A 20,118-nucleotide genomic window follows, 5' to 3' on the forward strand; every position below is an offset into this window, starting at 1 on the left:
TGGAGATGCCCATGAAGGGTCAAAATGCTTTCAGTTCTTCTATGAAATTAAAAACAAAGGAACCAGCAATCTATCAGCCTGACTAACATTTGTGCTTACACTGCAAAGCAGTGTGCAGGGTCCTTGTGTAAATGAGAATCATGCTCCATAAGTTTTAAAGAAATTCCACTGTCCCTTCTGAAATGCTTTGGCCGGGTACGACTCTGAAAACAAAGTACGAGGGAGAAACCTTGGTTTATTATTTTTAAAAACTCATATTTTATTCACAGAGCAGACAGCCTTTTATTTAAAGTATTTTTTCTATTTCACACAATCATGTTAATCTTTTACTAAAAAATTACCAAGATGATGTAAAACTGAATTATACCATTAAAGCCTGATGTTTTAAAAAGCAGCACTACTGTTTCCATAGAACTTAATTTAAAAGAATAAGAATTAAGGGAATCCATGTGGTCAGCAGGACTGAGTGTGTGGCTTTGGGAGACAGAAGTTTCTGCATTCAAATCTTGGTTTGGACACTGTCTCACTAGGTGCATTGGACAAGTCACTGCATATTGCTCGCTCTCTCTCTGTGTTTCCCATCTGTAAAATGGGAATAATAATACTTGCTTATTTCATAGAGGTGTTGTGAAGATCAATAGTTAATGTTTGTACAGGGCTTTGAATGTGCAAAGCACTATTTATTTATTATAAATATATTTAAGTGCTAATTATGATTATGTCTTAAAATTTCACAAAGATGAAATGCATTGTGGGCAATCCTCACAGTGCACTCCTGTAGTTCGTCTCTTTTCAGAGAGCTCTCTAAAAGAGCACTATGTACTTAAGAGTTGCATCACTTATAGTTTAGCTCTATACTGTTAATGTCAATTTTACTGAACATGACACTGGTTAAAAAAATCTTAGTCTCACAGAGAAGTAGCTCACATATTTAACTAAAACAATTTTAAAAAGATCTATCTTTGAGGATAGGCAAGTTATGCAGAAATTACTGCTTGCTGTTTCTTGCCTTTCAAGCTTCACTGTGAGAAGACTTGTAAGAAAAAGTCCTTTCTATTTTAAAAAATGTACATAGGTTGCTGTGATACAGGGAGTATAAGTAAGCAAAGTTTACTGTAAACATTATACATCTTTCCTAGGGCTTCAATTCAGTAAAGCACTTACACACATTTAAATTCTTCCCTGTTTAGGACAGCATGCATTCAACATTCAGACTGTGTGGCAGTCCTGTGGGTCATGCTTAAGTGCTGTCCAGAACAGGAACCTATATGGGCAACATTCTCCAGTGCCCATTAGGCATACTGGACTGATTCTCTTGACACTTCAGTCAAACCCCAGGAAGTTGTCTCTTTGTAAACAGTGATTGGCCCCTGCACAATAAAGTCAATTATTCAATTATCTATCCCTCATAATTCTCTGAACAATATTTTACAATAAATACAAAAGCAGCTTAAGTCAACCCCCTTTTCACCCTCTTTCCCGCCCGATCCCCATTTTTCTTTGGTCCTGTACATTTCGTTGAACACTCAGTGTGAACGGCTGAAAACGTGTACATGTTACATTGTGAGAAGAGTTTCCCAGTTCTCATAGCATTGGAGTATCCTCTCATAGCTGATCCACAGCAAATGGATCTTTCTTTTCTGAAGCAGACAGTCCTTAGATGTTCTGTGAAGAGAGGGCTTCGTATTTCTTAAAACTAGAGTTACGAAAAGAATCCCTGAAATGAAATAAATTCATAAATAAAACATGGGATTGTCAATCACACAATGGGATATTTTAATACCTGATAGACATATTTGACTCTTTTTCCTTGACGCAAATAAGTGGTGCTGGAAAGAACAACATATGAATAAGTATAAAGCATCCCACAGTTTATATATCTGGATCCTGGGTTTGCAACATGCAGTCCTGAAGTGAAATGATCACACTTATTTCATGATCAATAAACACCAGGTGCTGGAATATATATATAGTTTTCTCATGTACCTTGGGAAACGCCACAGGCTTCAAATAATGAGGAGCTGGCAGGACATTTAATTACCTGTCTCTAAACTGATTCTTATATTAGTGTAAAAATTCTATCCATCCTTCGCCTTGTGATACAGCAGCTTGAGCAGCACAATTAATACTTTATTCTATTTAATTTTGGGGCTATACCTCAGAAGCAGAGGGAAGAACTGTCTCACATCTCACAAATAAAGAGGCACTCTTTTTGTTAGCATACAAACGGCATCCATTGCCCTAGTTGTACCTTGTTGTACTGTGGACTTTCACTATAGGTTTATACAGCTCTGGGATTTTCCTCTCAATCATTGGCCTAAGGTTCTCTTTCAGCTTGTTATAGTTCTTTTTGAGTTCCAGCTGATACTCCCGCTGATCTGCAGTAATAAGGCGCTTGTTTTTCTCCACTGCTTCACCACATCTGTTCTCAAAATAAAGATTAAAAAACACATTGGTTAATTCCGATAAACACTTTAAAATTGTATTATGGTGAGTTTGTGTTAGATAAAGCAAGATTTCAGCCTGTCAGATTATTTGCTGCCAGACTCATACAGTCCTCTGGTTATGAGTTTACCATTTATTAGATATTAAAAATACATGAAGGAAATAAACACATTTCAATGACCATTGTGACACCAGATTAAATTTGTACTGGAGTAAATGGACGCATCTCCATTGGAAGTCAGTGAAGTTGCACTTATACGTAACGCATCTCAGTGTGCATGCACACACGACTAGATGGTTAAATATTTGACTATGTGAGCATGCAGAATAAGATTTATATGCATATCGGGCAGTACACTCTCAAAGCAAGCATGCACATCTGCATACATGCAAATGTGCCTGCCTCCCAAGGTCTGGTTGAAAGGTTTGTCGTGGAACAGTTTTCTGCCAGAAAACGCTGAGTCAACAAAATTGAGACAGGAATGTATCAATTTAAACAAAAATTGACAAAAAGATAACAAAGCGCTTTGTTTTGACATTTCCGAAACAAAGTTCTTTGGAATTCTTGTTTTCTGGGAAATTTCAACTTTTCATTCTGATGTGGGCTGAAAGGGGGGGAGGGATAGCTCAGTGGTTTGAGCATTGGCCTGCTAAACCCAGGATTGTGAGTTCAATCCTTGAGGGGGCCATTTAGGGATGGGGCAAATATCTGTCTGGGGATTGGTCCTGCTTTGAGCAGGGGGTTGGACTAGATGACCTCCTGAGGTCCCTTCCAACCCTGATATTCTATGAAAATGTTGGAATTTTCCACTGAATGGAAATTCTGAGTTTCAATTGACTAATACATATATATGTAGGCACAGGAACTATGGGTGTGGTGGGTTCTGCAGCATCCCCAGGTTTTACACAGGGCTCCACTCCCGTCCCCGCATGCGGGGTCCCTGCTGCCAACCCTGCACCCAGAGCTCTGCACCTGCCCCCCAGCTGTGGCCCCAGCCTCAGCCCCCTTATCCATGTCCCCCCCCTCCCAGAGCCACAGCCCTGCGGGGGGGGGGCACGGATAAGGGGTGGGAGCACAGCATCCTCACTCTAAAAAGTGTTCCAGCACCACTGCCTACATATGGTTTGAAAATCTAGCTCCTGATGTTTACTGCATTGATTTGTATTATGAATGACATTAACATGGCTACAGTTCCACGCTCCACGCTCCAGCTTCAACAGATCTTCAATTAGTTTTCCTTTCACTCACCTCATTATAAATTCTTTGAAGCATAATCTCAGCTTGTTGTGATGTCGGTAAAGTTTTGGGTCTGCTGGAATTTCCGCCAGGAACACCTGGGCTACCTCTAGTGGTCCCTTATAGGAATAACACAGTATAATATTACAAAGAACATATTTCCTGCATTAACTGAAAAGGAAGTACACAACTGATTTATTTGGTTAGAGTGTGTTTGGTTTTTTGTCAGTGCTGGAGTGACAAAAAAATTGTATGTTGACATTGTAGCAGGAAGCTGCCCTTTTAAGGGTTTTCCCTGACTGTGTTGCATTAACCACTGCTTCTTTGCCTCTCTTTCTTTTCTTTGCCAATCAAAGGTTAGGCCAACATATTCTGTTCTGTTCTACTTTTGTCCATCATCCCCTATTGCCATTGATTCCTCTATGAAAAGAAAATGGATTATCTCCATCTGGAAAGGAGTGAGCAGGGACTTTCCTACTGCCAAACTATTTTACATGGAAGATGCACAGCCACTACAGTGATGGGTGGCAATACGGTTAAGAACATGAAAAGAATGTTTTTTCCACAGTACAAAACAGCACGTTCCTATAAGGAGTTCAATCTGGTGGCGGTTTTGGTGGAAGAAAAATCGGTAGGAAATGAAGGGAGTAGGGTCTAATTAGCAGGGGTAATCAATTATTTTTTATCAAGATCAAAATTTCTTGGTCAAGGTATAGTCAAGGTCCAGACTCCAGAGAAAATAATACAAAAATAATAACAATAATGCTAATAAGTAAATAAAAAGATGTTGTGGTCCATTCAAAGCGTTTGGCGGTCCGGATTTGGCCCGCAGTCCACCTATTGACTACCCTGGATTAGGGGAACCAAGCTCTGCTGAGGCATCATTAGGGCCTTGCTTTTTCCCTCTTAGTTTGTCTTCATAGTGTTCGGTTTTTGTTAAGGAGTGTGTGTTGTAATAAACTTCAGTTGAGTGTTGTGGGGTTTTTTTGGTACTTTCTTACATGCTAAGCGTTCTGGGATTCTGGTGGCCTCCCAGCAGAGAGATTTACTCCTTGAGTATTCCCTTAAATGACTGAAGTTGATGGGATGGTTAGTGCTCTTGTGAAGGAAAAATCTCTCTAAAGATGAGTCAATTCAGTATGAGTAACTGCTTAGAAGTTCAAATGCATATCCATACACTAGCTGCACTCTCTGAATCCACTGTAACTGCAAAATTGGGCTGTAAATGTAATGGGAACAGGCTGGTGTGAGAGATCCAATATTTCTTGCTTCCAGTTGGGGTAAAAAATCCCTGTCTCAACATTTTAGCACTTCCGTTTCTGGTCAGAACAAGGAAATGCAAAGATTTACAAACATAAATCATGGCGGGTAAAAAGTTATCCTGATTGTTCTGAACTTCAGAAAAAAAGTTTTCCCATCCCTAGTGGTTAGTCCACAAAGATGAGCCACAATGGGCAGAGTATCTGCAAGTAATCAGTCTGATTGGAAGTACTCTCACCAATGCAAGACAAAAAGAGGTAGAAGAAAGCACACTGGGGAAAAAAGAAACATGCCAAAGGCTGTGCAGAAGATACATTATTTTGCTGAGCTTGACCTTTACCTGATTTACTGTGGCTCCAACAGAACCCTGCAGCACCATCTGGAGCATTTTGGCATCTGGTGGCTCCTGGTTGGTTGCAACAGCCAGTTCTAGTGTCTTCTTCTGCATGTCTTCAATAGCAACTTCAATTGGGGTTAAAATGAACTAATACAACGCAAGGATAGATGCATTATTATCTGAGTAATACTTGTATTACAGTTGGTACAGGCATTGCAGCTGTGTGAAGCTGTTTTTGTGCTGGGTCACAGCCAGGGTGGTCAAAACCAGGACAGGGCCAGATTAACCTTTTGTGGACCCAGCATCAAACATATTTGTGGGCCCCCATGTAGTTTTTATGGGCCCCTTCCGAGTGTGGGCCCAGTGTGACGGTGCCATTGGTGCCATAGAAAATGTGCTACTGCCGGGATGGGGATGAAAACATTTATTCAAAAACAAAATAAGACAAGAAGCCACACTTGATTGTGACCTTCACTCAGTCCATGGAGAACAAATTGGGCTAACATCAATGTACCTGGTTGATTTGGTTTGTGTGGGAGGGGGCTGTTTGTTAGTTTTATCCTTTTTGTCTAAACACTCAGGACCTGGGGCCCTGAACACAAGTGCTTAATTAGCACACTTATGAGCCATATTAAGCCCGATGTAGCAGTCAGTGGTGTTGCACCTGCATCTCCCTACCACCACCCAAAGTTATGTTTCGTAAATACATTTTTTGAAAGCGGCATTTTCTACTTTGGTACAATAATGTTTACAAAACCTTTTTAAAAGTTAGTTTCTTTAGCCTATTTCTCCCTTTGCCTCACCACCCCTCATGACTGCAAGTGAACCAGTAAAGTTACTGGGGAGTAGTGTGGGGAGGAAAATTGCTGGTGCCCATCTTTTGCAGGGAGAAAGGGCCACTAAGAGACACACACACACTTTACCACAAAGGCTACCACAATCCAGCCTCAAGACCCTACCCCAACCTTCACACCTGGGCTCTCCCCATGTCCCTCCTACTATCCCCACCCCACACAACTAACCCCCACCCTCACACAAAGGCTCTCCTGAATCTCTCTGCTACTGGCCACCCCCCCATTTTCTCCCTAGGGCTGTCACCTCCCTCCCTTCTCCTGCCCACCCACACACAGAGCCAACCCCCACCTTCAACCCAGGCTCTCCCATCCCTCCAATATCACTCAAACCAGCCAAATTTAACCTCCTGTAAATTCTGAGTCAAATCCATACACCAGTAAAGTCAGTGGAAAGACATCAGTGGGCTTTGGATCAAGTCCTATATCTGCATTTAGTTTGATTCTAGATTATTGGCTTCCTGGCTAACATGGTCACTGTGCTTCCTACTTTTACAAAGCTGCTATCCTCTCATTCCTGTCACACCTCTTCTGCCATTATCGTTACAATTGGAATGCTATGTGGCACACCCGTCTCCCCAATGCTCCAGAAGCCTGCAGGAGCATGCATTCATGCATCCGTTGACCTAATCTATGGCATTTCTATAGTGCTGGTCAGTGTACAATTTCACAGAAATGTAAACTTTCCTCACCCAGCACAGAGCTTGAAATCATCCCCTTCCAACAACACCCTCAATCCCTATCTACTGGCTGAGCTCCATACTCAAATTCACAGCTCTCACAAAGATGTCTATTACCTCTTCCTTTTGAATGACGTTGATTCTGGTTTTGACATAGGGGAAAGCATGCATTGTGGTCAGGATGGTATTCCTCTTGTACTGTTCACGCAGATCACCCCTGGGGCGTCCATCCAGGGTGAAAGGGGTGGTGTACATGAAACGCCGGAGGCTGAAGTTCTTCTCAAAGTAGGTCACCCTGTCTTTCATCTCATACTCATCGAAATAGGGCTCCACAAATGTAATTTGTATGTAGGCCTGGAGGAGGGGGAAGGAATCTTTGTTTTAGTGCCAAGACAAATGATTATGAAATAAATGGAATGCATGAAATATCACCGAGCTCACAGTGAGATGGCATGTGCTAGAAGAGCACACAGGCTGTGTTTTGTTTATTATTAATTTGCTCTCACACACAGCAGGACCTCTCTGATTCTACCACAGCTGCAATGACCTCATGTTGTCCAGATCCTACTCAGAGGCCTCAGTATTCTGTATCTCCACTTTCCTTTCCCCCACTTTGCATCTGTACCACTCCCCTTAAAGTAATTTGTTACTGATCTCAGTGGGGCAGGACTGGACTACCTAGGCGCTGAATATACACTCGTGAAACCCTGCTGACTTAAATGAAGTTGCAATGGTGTAAGAGGAGAATTTGGCCCATTATGAGTTTAACCGTTTGATTGAAACGTACCAAAGAAAACTAACATGTTGCCTCTAGGCAGTGACTATATGTTTTCCAATCAAGACTGCCCAGTGACTTTATTTTGGTGTTGGGGCGGGGGAGAAGTACTAAAGAAACCAAAATTCAGAACAGATAACACAAGTCTTATTTTTTCACTCATGTACCTTTTTTACTAATGTCAGCTCAATATAAACTAAGGAAAACAAGCACAGAAAGAAGAGAAAAAAAGAAAAGTGGAAACCACAAATATTAAACAAAAATGTAAAGTGGGGATAGATATAGTTTTCCACTAAGCCCTGGAAAGTGATCAGGATTTCCTATCACCATAATATGCTTACTCTGAACTCCACACTGGCTGCAGATCCAATTCCAGGTGAACTTCAGTGTCTTAGTCTTTATAGGTTTCAGAGTAGCAGCCGTGTTAGTCTGTATCCGCAAAAAGAACAGGAGTACTTGTGGCACCTTAGAGACTAACAAATTTATTTGAGCATAAGCTAGCCCACAAAAGCTTATGCTCAAATAAATTTGTTAGTCTCTAAGGTGCCACAAGTACTCCTGTTTTTTTTTAGTTTTTATAGTGATAAATAGAAAAGGATCTGGCTGTCTCAGAGACTGCCTCTCACTCCAAGCTCAAGTCTTGTCTATGTATCTTAGGTACTTATCTGACCCCCATCACTGTACTATCTGAGCACCTAACAATCTTTAATGTATTTATCAACACCAAACTCCATGTAATGCTATCATCCCCATGGTACAGATAGGGAATTGAGGCACCATGAAGCTAAGTGACTTGCCCACAGTCACCTAGGAAGTCTGTGGTACAGCAGGGACTTGAATCCAGATCTCCAAAGTCCTAGGCTAGTGCTCCTAGCCATTGGACCATCCTTCCTGTCCTCTTGGGATGACTCTCTTCGTACTGCATTCTGAAGTCTATTAGTCTGCTCCCAGTAGCTCTTATGTAGCACTGTCCATCTAGAGCTCACAAGTGCTAGTGCCTTTTATATTTGGAGAAATTGAAGCACCGAGGGGTGAAGTGACTTGCCCAGAGTCACACAGCAGGTCAGCTGTAGAGCAAGGAGGGACAGAGATCAGGGTGTCTGATTTACAGTCCAGTGCCCTATTCACTGGACCACGTTGCCTCCCCAGTTTGTTTTATAATGATAGCCTTGGACATCAAATACTGACACACACACATCTCAGCTTTAATTGTATGAGTCAGCATTAAGGTCTCACAGGCAGCTCCGCGCTCGCCTTTTTTTCAATCACTCAGTGCTCAGTTCTGTTCGAAGGACACGAATAGCTGGGCTAATACCTCCGTACCTTATTGGGATGCAGCTTGCTTCTGTCTACAGGAGTGGAGTCTTTAATCACCTCCACAGCATCCTCTCCAAAGCACTGACCATAAAACCCCTGAAAAGGAAAAAATAATTATTCAGAGGTGATTTTACCCATCTGTAATGCAATGCAAGTCATCTGTGCTGCTCTGATCAAGACCAGGAGTTGTGATAAGTTCTGGATGTAATGCAATAAGTATGCTACAGTAAGGGTTAAAGTCTGCAGAGGCCTAGACACCTTACTGATGAAGTCCCAACACTGAATTGTTAAGTAGGGTATGTCTACACTTACAGAGTTTTTGCGCTGTAAGTTTCACCGGTGATAGGGAACCAGTGAAAGTAAAGCACTGGTTTGTGTACTCACTCAATTCCTCAGGTGTCAGAGAGTGTTTACACTAGCAGCACTTCCATCGAGAATGAGAGCAGCGCTGTAAGGCAGCTATCCCACAGTGCAGCTCTCTCGATAGGGCTTGTGGGAAGGGGGGGATGAGCGGAAGGCATTCTGGGTCCCTGCTCAGTGCCCCATGGTGCCCTGCTTCATGTCTCAGGAGCCCCATTACGTCCTGGTTTCTTCCATGGCATTTTTTTTAAAGCCTTCTGCTGTCTGGCTGCTTTCCCCACCACATCTACAAACAAAGGGAAAGGGAGCTTCAAACTTCCCAGGGCTTACAAGGGGAGGGGCGGACGTCCGTGCATTAGAGCAGTGGAGATGCTGGCCAGAGTGACCACTTTTGGAACTGTGGGATATCCTCCATAGGCCAAAAGGTGTTTACACTGCTTCAACGTGTCTTCACTTTCATAGCAATGCAAAAAGAACAGCGGTAAGAGCTGTATGCCTCTCATAAAGGTGGTTTTCTTTTTGCCGTGAAACTTCTGAGTTTCACCACAAAAAGTCATTAACAAGTGTAGATGCTCCTGCGGTTTTAGCACAAAAAAGGGACTTTTTGCACTTTAAATGGTAAGTGTAGACATACCGTAAAAGGCAGAGTGCCAGCAAAGGAGGGGGGAAAAGCAAAGAATCTGTCATTGCTTCGCTAAGCAAAAGTTCAAAAGGATTCAAAACAAAACTCGCATCCCCTCAGGTTAAGTCCCTGAATTCCTTATACAGGGAGGGACGCCAACCACCTCAAGACATGGGACCACAGGGTAATGAAAACTCTAACATTATGTCATCCTGCTGTTAAAGGGGCTGCAATCCAAGGTATCAGATACACAGACACAATGATCTAAAATATAAATCAACTTGATTGACTTTTGTACATTACCATCACCTACAGCTGCTGTGCTGTGACTTCTTTATTCACCCTACTATTTTCTTAGAAAGCATAACACAAAGCAGGAAGTTATACAACTATGATCTCTTTACCTCGAGTCTGTGAGAAATCTCAGGAAGTTTAGTAATTGCAGGCTCTTTATAAACAAATTCCTGTTCATCTAAGTCCCCAAATTTGGATCCATAGAAACCAACACGGAAGTAAGTTCCAAACATTCGCTTTTGACCCTGATTGATAAAGGGGGGGAAAAATTACATTTAGCTTTTCTTCCCTTAAATATAATCCAATGTTGATGCCTTATTCATCTGATTTATACATAAGGAACCCCATGGACCTTAAGTTTGTCCAGATTTCAGAGCAAAATATGACCCTATGTAATATCACCTTGTTTAACATAGCACAGTTCAATTTCCTATTAGAAAAAAAAAACTATAAAAGTTAAAAGGGGCACTGTTGATTCAAATTTGGCTCAAAGTTTAGGTTTTGTATGAACTCACTTTTGCAAATCTAAAACAATAGAAATGTTTCTTTAAAAAAAAATCCAGTGGAAACATTTTAAAAACAAACATTAATCAACATTCAAGTATTTGCAACTCACAAAACTTTGTAGTATTATAAAAGTCCATGAGAACTTGAAAGTGACTAGAAACTAAACTGACTGATCTATTTTCATTGTCCAAACCAAGAGAAATACAGAAACAGTATGAATACTGAAAAGTAAATTAGGTTTTACAATTCTTCTCTTTTTGTAATCTATGGTACAAGTAACACTGGCAAGAAAATTGTTTTTCTTTTTGAATGTGTGTGGCCAAATGTAATCATGCCTGCTTTCACCTGGTCTAAATTTTATCTGTGATTTTTTTTTAACTCTGTGTCCCTTTAATATATTTTGAATGTTCTATTAATCTCTTTTTATAGATGTTGTTTATAATCCTCTCCCATCTCTTCATGTTTCTCTGAGTCATTATGTTTCTCTTCAGTGTAGACTATCCTTAACAGGCAAGATCTAAATTACAACAACATGTAGTCCAAAACAGATGGAAACTCTGATTAGAGGAAGGAAGTGCTCCTGTTTGGTTGTATGGTCTTGTCTTCATCATCCCATAAGCAAACACTGCAGCGCAGCAACACACAACTTGCTCATAGAGAACCAGCAGCAGCAGGTACCTTGTTAATAATGCTGTCGAAGGCTTTTTGAAGCTTGCTGTGAGTAGAGGTAAGCTTCCTGAAGTCTCGATGTGCTTCCAGTATGGGGATGACAATTTTGTAGACCTCGTTCACAGTTTCGTACAATCCCCCCTTGTAAGAGGGAATTAAAAAAAGGAAAGAAATTGAGTTTTCATACATTATATAAAGAGATTGGATCCTCACTACAGGCATTGTAGGACAAGTTACTTTATAAGCTCATTTTTCTGATATGATGCCTGTTTTACCTTTTTAAAAAAAAATCAGTAAAGTGATTATGAGCCTATGGGAGTATAATTATATTACCATGTATTAATTTAGTAAAATGTCTTATCAAACATCCACAAAGCTCCTTAGCGATGTATACATGTGCTGAGTTGGATGGAGTTTAACTACATGACTCCCTTTAAAGTAAATGAGAATTGTGAGGCTAAACTCTGGCTGTGCTCTATATGAAAGCATATGGGTAACTCTTAGGGTCTACAGTCTATGCAGTAATATGAAGATCTTTTTCAAATTTACTATATCAGGGTAATACCCAGAGGGCTCAGTTCACTCCTGGTGCAAAGCAAATTGCAAGCTCCAAGCAGTGATCAGTCTGTCTGCAGTTGGGGCACAGCAATCCCCCCTCCAGAAGTGGGCATGGCCAGCCTAGGAACCAATACTGGTGGGGATCCTACAGGAGCCTTGGCAGAATGTTAAACTTGCCAATCCCCAGGGATAAGTCCCCACCCCACGCATCTACCCCTGAGGGCACAAGAAGTGAAAACTGCACTCCCTTGCACTTACAGGTGTGAGTCTGACCCAATGGCCAAAATCATCCCTGGGGTAACTCCATTATCTTCAGCGCAGTCGTACAGGGATGAATTTGGCCCGCCCTGTCTATTCACTCACCGTGCTGAAGAGCTCTGCAGCTTGTTCCAGCAGCCCCACCAGGCCGCTCTCAGAGAAATACCTCCCAGAACATATCCCATCCTCATCTGGAGACAAAATATCATCCGAAACAGCAGATTCCTCCAGCACATTGGAGGAAATATTCTGAAATAGATCACAACAGAGACCCCCATAGGGCTTGGAAACCAAAACCAACAGACTATCACAGAGGCACACCCTGCAACAGAGATTCTTCACTGACAAGAGCCTTAACACAACAGAAATAAAACAACAGAAGTCCCGCTGCTGGATACAAGGCTACCTTCCATCAAGAAGCTCTTATCACGTCATAAACCCCAGCACTAGAGATCAAGGGGCTTGTCACCAGAATCCCGACTTTTCCCTCCCACCTCAGTATTTTGAAACCAAACTCCCCACCAGTCCCAAAATTCCCTCTGTAGGCGAGAGACTTCCAGGCAGCTGCATTTTAGTGAGGGGGGCTAAAGGTTTCCATGGTGTCATGCTCATTTTCACTCTAACAACTCTTCCCCCTTGTCAGCTGAGCATAATTGCCTCCTCCATAAATCCTTCCAAGCTTAAATTTTCCATGCTTCATATCAGCCCAAAGTTTGCTAAATGGGTTTTGACTCCACTTATGCAAGTGTGGAAAAGTGCAATGCATAGGATGTTGTTTTAGAAACCATATTTGAATTCTTTTTTTACTTATACGTGTTTGATTTCTCAAACTTAGTGCTCCTTAATGGTATTTTACTGCAGGTAATATATTAGAGCCTGATCCTGAAGGTAAGTTTCCCACTGAAGTCAATTTCTTAATGGAAGATGTACTGAATAAAGCCTGCAGGATCAGGCATTTACGTTTTTTAGGCCACTTAGTAAAGTCTGGAAAATGCTTTGGCATCCATTTGAATGAAAAGCAACATATAAATGCAAAATCATCATAACATTAGCATTGTTAAATTATATGTAAATACACATAAACATAAAGACACCCCAGCATCAGTAGCTTTCAATAGCTGCAACAATTTCTAGTTTTTGATTTGTTTTTAATTGGGAAAAAAAAGGTAAACTGAGATCATGTGGTCTCATGTTTTAACAGAAAGTGACATTTGAACTCCGTCTCAGTGAGGAGAAATGCCAGCTAGCTGGGAATTTGATTTCGGAAAGGCCTTTTTATAAAATGGCAGACACCAAGTGCCACTACTATTGATCTGACTTAAAGTTCTGATAGCTCACATCAGTCACTGCATGGGGATACTCATCTCCACTGCAGCTTTATGGGCACATTTTCATAGAGTCTGAGGTCAGAAGGGACCACTGTGATCATCTCATCTGTGATCATTTTTCCTTCTCTGTGGGAGAAATTCACTCTGTGCAGAGCACCCATACAAGCCCTGTGCATAACGTTAGTCCCATTTAAACCCTAACAGGGAGTCCAAAGAACAGAGTGGCCGAAATGGGACTTCAGTGACACACAGAGCCTGTGCTGTCCTTAGCACAAAGGGGAACTTCACTCTATATTATTCATATCAAATATTCATCGACACTAGAATTTGTTTAATTCTTATACACATTTATTTAAACTGCCAGGATTCAAAAATAATGGGAATTTGGAAGATATGGCTAAACTTTTTTCAGCACTTTGCACTTCGTTATTAATTAATTTATATCAGGAGAGTCTTTAGAGGCCTCAATCGAGGTTCAGGGCCTCACTGTACTAGCCACACAAAGCAAAAAGCCAATCCCTGAGCTAAGGAGTTTACAATCTAGCTAACAAACGTACTGCACTTTTCATCCCAGTATCCCAATTTGTTTTCACAGGCTGTTTAGTACTTGGAGTCCAACTGTCCTTTATGAGCACTTTCATGGGAAATTTAAAAGAATTCAGAGCAGGGATTTATTAGAAAGGGGAAGCAAAGGAAATTGCAGCCATCAAATTATCTGCTCATTGCTTCTAAATATTTTCCCACAGCCCCTTTCTATTAGCTAGGAACTGTAGTATCTGAGCACCTCTTCTATACATTTCTGTGGTTTGTGTTATCTTTTGAGAAATGTATGCAGGACAACATTCCATTAACTTTGGTCTGCAGCTTTTGTCTTGATCTGCTAGACTTTGGTGTGTCTCCCCACCTTCTATATCTAGGAATTTCACAAATAAGTTAGAGAGATAGTGGGTGAGGTAATTTCTTTTATTGCCTTAACTTCAGCTAGGGAGAGAAACAGGCTTTTGAGCTTACACAGCGATCTTCTTCACCTCTGTGTAAGCTCAAAAGCTTGTCCCTCTCACCAACAGAAATCGGTCCAATAAAAGATATTACCTCACCCACCTTGTCTCTCTAATTCCAATGGGACCAACATGGCTACAACAGCACTGCATACAACAAATAAGTTACTGATTCAGGGCAAGATGATCCTGAATATTTTAGCATTCAGGCAACACTTTGGGTAGCTGTATCCAGTTCCACATTCACATAAGCTGCAGAATTCCAAATCTCCTGAACTTGCACGATCCTAACAGCAGTTTATTTAACCCTTGCTGTACCCTTCTGGATGTTTAGTGAAGCTTACAGAGCAACAGAAAAGTTTCAATTCTGAATAATCTACAACCTTTTTGAGTGACATATACTTAGTTTTCCTTAAGAAAAGCCAACATTTCTAAATAGCACAAACTCAAGGGGCTTGATTTTCATTTATGCTACATACATCCTGGTTCAGGGAGTATAAAGTGGCCTTAAAGTGGATGTAAATGTAATTTACACTCCCTTTGAGTCCCCTTTACTCAGTGTAAAGGGGACTTAGTGTAACTGACAATCAGGCCCAACATGAATTCTGTTGAAGGAAAGATTTTAGGGTCTACAATGCTAATGAGCTATGTATGTGCATTCTGACAATAGACTGTTCTGTTTTGCATAGCATAAAGAGTAAATGTGATGCTACTGGTTCGTATAAGGGGCTGGGAATTGGAATTCAAGACTCTACTAATGATTGTGTGAGGGACCTAGGGAAAGTCATTCAATCTCTCTATCCCTCAGTTTACCCATCTGTAAAACTGGGATAATACCACTGCTGACCTAATATTTATATACTAATATTTTACATTTTTATAGCACCTGCCATCCAACAGCTCAAAGTACCTCACAAACATTCCTTAGATTGTAAGCTCTTCGGCATAGAAAGCGTCTTTTTTGCTTTTGTATTTGTACAACACCCAGCACAGTGGGGTCCTGGTCCATGACTACAGCTCCTAGGTGCTCCAGTACTACAAATAATAACAATACTAAAGCACTCTGAGCTGACAAGTATTCTCATCTTTCTCGTTTTATAGATAAAGAAACAGAGAGCGGTCCAGTGGGTGCCTTACCCAAGATTACATAATAAGTCTGAGCCCAGGCTCTGAATAAAACCCAGATGGTCTCACTAGTCTTGTGCTTTAGCCACAAGGTCATCCCTTCCACTCTCAGCCTTACCTTAGAGGCACTGCAAGGCTTAAGTAATGTTTGTAAAGCGCTTGGAGATCCTCACATGAAAGGCTCAGTAATAATACCCACCACTTTGCCTTTTTACGGAGCAAACTGAAACCTCCATTCTGCTCAGATAAATGGCTATGTCACTGAGAGGTTTCTAGATCCTTAAGCAAGAATATTTTTTCGTTACCTCTCTACTACAGAGCACTATGGCTCACCTGTCCTTTTTCCAGACATGTATTTTGATGAGAAGAGCAGATCCACCTGGGATGCTTCTACACACTATTTGATGTTGATAAGATCAGTGGATTCTAGCTGAGTAAATGAGACAAGATTTCCTACCAAATGATGGTATGGAATACCTTTGGTGTGTCTCCCCACCTTCTATATCTAGGAATTTCACAAATTAGTTAGAGAGAAAGTGGGTGAGGTAATTTCTTTTATTGGCTCAGCTTCAGCTGGGGAGAAAGACAGGCTTTTGAGCTTACACAGCACTCTTCTTCACCTCCATGTAAGCTCAAAAGCTCAAGAGAACTGTAGAAACTAGTATCAGGGGGTAGCCGTGTTAGTCTGTATCTACAAAAAACAACAAGGAGTCTGGTGGCACCTTAAAGACTAACAGATTTATTTGGGCATAAGCTTTCGTGGGTAAAAACCTCACTTCTTCGGATGCGAAGTCTAATTTGAGTCTTTAAGGTGCCACCAGACTCCTTGTTGTTTTTGTAGAAACTAGGTTGGACTGACACTTTTAAGGAGGCCTCTCTCCTATTGGTGCACAGGTAGAGAATTCATTTAAATGAATGCTAGTTACATGTTAAGAAAAGCCACACGTTGGTGAGAGATTAGCTCTTTATGTTTAGAATGTTTTCTGTGCATCTGATTCAGTTAATAGGCATGAGTTGCCTACAAAGGAGGTGCTTACTTGCTATATGTTGTGGCTGCTATGTCATTCAGCTACAGACTACATCTTAGACATTTAATATACCTAAAATTGGAGCTACCCATTCAGTAATAATATTAACTTTCATTCTAAAGTATTCAAAAGTGCTTCAGAAATTAGATATCTACCAGATTTTCAGATACTTCTGGGATGGAAGCATTGTCTAACAGCCTACGGCAAAACTATGAAACAGTTTCAGCTATTCCAGCAGTCTAGCGACAGTTGGTCCCAACTCAGTGTTAAGCAATGAGGTCTGGCCGCAAACTAAGATCTTGGGAAAAGGGGCACATTATACAACTGTTGAATGTTGCATTCTAGATAGCCCAGATGTGGATTCGGTTAACTGGCTCTGATTGGTGCAAGGCGACACCTCACCAAAGTCACTAGAAGAGTACCCAGATACAGAAAAAATGCATATTCTTTCTACCTGAAAGCTGACGCTGCCCACTGGCAGGTACTTGTGATCCTCTAGCATGCTCAGGTATTCCGCAACCAGAGCTGCAGCATGGACCAGGCACATGGCTGCCTCAGTGTAGCACTTCTTCTTGGCGTGTTTCTCTGCCATGTTCTGTAGCCAAGTCAGCCTCAAGTCAGGTGATGTCTGATACCCTTTGGCAATTCTAGCAATACAGGTCAAGAAATAGATTTGAATTGGTTTCTTTTCTTTCTTTAAAAAAATCCATATCTATCTTCATAACTGCTTATAATGTGCATATTGCATCACAAATGAAATTGAAAATTGGCTTATAAAAATCTTTAAAAATTTAGACAATTGACTGGTGCACAATGAAAAAGCTCCTTTTGTCTAAACACTGCACCTGGAGAGCTTGTCGGTACGAAATACTTGGGGATCTCTTTCAAAACCCCACAGGCCCTTTGTGTTTGCTTCATTTTAATTCATTCAACAGCAGCATGAGAAGGTTTCACCTGTACATGAGATCCATGAGCATCTCTGGATCTTCCTGAAACTCCCTCATTTTCACTGTGTCTGACAAGATACTGTTCAGATTACGTAGCAGCTCCTTCACCTGGAGATACGCACACATAAAAGCCACACGTTTCAGGGTTTGATTAAAAGTTCAGCATCAACACAAGATGAGTGATTGCTTACTCTATTAACTGTTGGCACAAAGAAAAGTCACAATGCAGGACTGTGACAGTGCAGACTGTACCAGTCATATTCATTCAGCAATTAACTAACAGATCAATGACATGGCAAAAGACACACACACAATAACTTTATCAAATCAAATAAAACAAGTCCATCTCCTTTTGTTCATGAACTCTATAATACTTATTCCTAAATGGAGTGCAACTTCTGGTTCAGGAAAATTGCAATATATTGTTAAACAGATGTTTTTGCAATTCTTAGCACCAGATGTTTCATTATCTCACAGTTAGACATGGTGGTTGCTAGTAATGCAGTCACTTCCTTATGAACTGAAAAGAGTGGGAATTTTTTTTAAACTAAGGTTTCCATATACAGCTGTCTTACTCTGATAATGTGGAAAATGACAGGTTCCTATTTCTCATGATGGTTATAAAATCATCATAATTTATAAAGCGGGATGCATAAAAGGGGAAATTTGATTAGCCAACATGTGTGCCAAACTGTTAGTGAAAGCAGGGTAACTCAAGTGACATGGAATAATTAGAGATGCTACCTGTATATTTTATTTAAAAATAATGTATTCCTTTTATACAGGAACTGTTTGGATAGTTGGAAGAACTTAGCTTTCAGTTTCATAACTCAAACCACACAAAGAAGTGCAAATATCCTAATTGCATAACTTCTAGGCTATTTCCTTTAAAATAAGGTTTATGTCATTTTTCACTGACAGCTTTGGGTTTTGGAGGATAAGTCCTGAAAAAAGCATCAGAAGCCACAAAAGGCCTAACCTGGACTGGAAACAGGGTTGGCTGCATGTCCATATCTTCTTCTGCATATGCCAAGATGGTTCGTAAGGATCTTCTGAGGTACTCCTCATTGAAATCCGATGATTTACCAACCAGAGAGGCCAGGGACATTGTTACCTGCATCTTCACTCTTGCAAAATTCTTTATAGGTGGGGGGAGAAAGAAAAAAAGAAAAAGGCCATGCAATAGCTACAAGGTGTACGGATTCAAATGTATTAATTTGCCACAGGCACCAGACGTTTTTATTCATTTGTGTGCTCTTGGGATGTAAACCCACATCTTTTCTATTTATTTAAATACAATGGGCCAAGTGTACCAGCTTATGCCATCTGTCATTTTGGCCCAGTACTTTACATGTGAATACCTTAGGGCTACATGGTGTCTGAGGCTATGTATCTATGCAGAGTGTAAGGGGAAGTAAGAATCCCCTCTGTCACACCCCTGCACATGCTACCTGGACCTTAGGACCAGGCACATAGGTGCTACACCCCATCAGAACAGCTGGATAATGAGTAGGTGGAGTCCTGGCTCCCTTCCCTCAATGAGCCAGCCTGTGCAGCTGAGCTTGTGGGAGACGTTTGGGGGAGTGGGAATGTTGTAATTTGCTGCTGATATAGGCCAGCAAACAAACAACTATCATTTGCCACCCCCAGAGCAGGAAGCAAGCAGGGTGGGAATTGTGCCTCAGAGGTGTGCCTGCAAAAGCACCTCCTCCTTACATACAAATCTTTTCAATTTATTATCATTTTTAGGATTGGTTTTAAACTCTAATGCAAAAGAGTGGCATCAAATTCTTTGCTGTATCTAATAACTTACACTGATGGAGCTGAAACTGTGTCTCATGAGGAGGTAAAGGGTAGCACAGGCTTGAATTCGGGTGATGTCTATGCTGCTGCTGCAGTGATGTAGAACTCTTTGACACAGGTCAGCACACTGCTCCATCTCCTCTTCAAACAGCAAGTCTCCAAACTAAGAGAGGCAGAGAAGACACCATCAGGGCATTCGACCCCAAGCATTCAAATGTCACAGGTCAGGCTCAAAAAGTCATGAGATTTAAAGACAATACTGTTTGCGGTTCTTTTGATTTGGCTTCTGGTTTCTCAGCCTTTCCTCCAGACCTAGGAGGGCTAGAAATTTACTCTTTAAAAAAATAAACAAAAGCTACGATTCTCAGATGATCTCATGACTCCAGGAGCTTTAAGAAAACACCAAATGTGGCAAGATTTGCAATAAGATTGTGAGAGTTGGTATTTCCAGACTTTAAGCACACCAACACAAAGGGATGAACAAATATGCCAACAGTGCATTGAGAATATGGAACAATTATTGATTGGATCTTTTCACATCCTGCTGGCACCCTAACCCCCGGCACCCCACAATTTCATTCTCCCCAAAACTTCCAGCACTAACCTCCATCCCAGACCCTGCGCCAAACTTTTGATTTATGATAGGTTTGAGACATACAGATTGCTATTGGTTCTGGTAGCCCCACAATGTGCTTGGCACTGTGAAATACAAAGAAGGC

General features: G+C 41.1%; 1 protein-coding gene across 1 annotated transcript in view; it reads right to left on the minus strand.

The window, feature by feature from the left end:
- Positions 1-1,656: 1,656 nt before the first annotated feature.
- Positions 1,657-20,118, minus strand: part of DOCK8 (dedicator of cytokinesis 8) — a 122,543-nt gene continuing 104,081 nt past the window's right edge. Inside the window, exons 36-48 of the mRNA XM_065406685.1 lie at positions 19,410-19,562; positions 18,576-18,734; positions 17,604-17,704; positions 17,104-17,296; positions 12,276-12,419; positions 11,364-11,495; positions 10,289-10,423; positions 8,909-8,998; positions 6,928-7,164; positions 5,283-5,426; positions 3,695-3,801; positions 2,252-2,422; positions 1,657-1,717 (exon numbers count right to left, since the gene is read on the minus strand). Coding sequence (XP_065262757.1) covers positions 1,657-1,717; positions 2,252-2,422; positions 3,695-3,801; positions 5,283-5,426; positions 6,928-7,164; positions 8,909-8,998; positions 10,289-10,423; positions 11,364-11,495; positions 12,276-12,419; positions 17,104-17,296; positions 17,604-17,704; positions 18,576-18,734; positions 19,410-19,562 — 1,827 coding nt within the window. The remainder of the gene's footprint in view (positions 1,718-2,251; positions 2,423-3,694; positions 3,802-5,282; positions 5,427-6,927; positions 7,165-8,908; positions 8,999-10,288; positions 10,424-11,363; positions 11,496-12,275; positions 12,420-17,103; positions 17,297-17,603; positions 17,705-18,575; positions 18,735-19,409; positions 19,563-20,118) is intronic.

Source organism: Emys orbicularis, chromosome 6, assembly GCF_028017835.1.
Source record: "Emys orbicularis isolate rEmyOrb1 chromosome 6, rEmyOrb1.hap1, whole genome shotgun sequence".
In the NCBI taxonomy this organism is placed as follows: Eukaryota; Metazoa; Chordata; order Testudines; family Emydidae; genus Emys; species Emys orbicularis.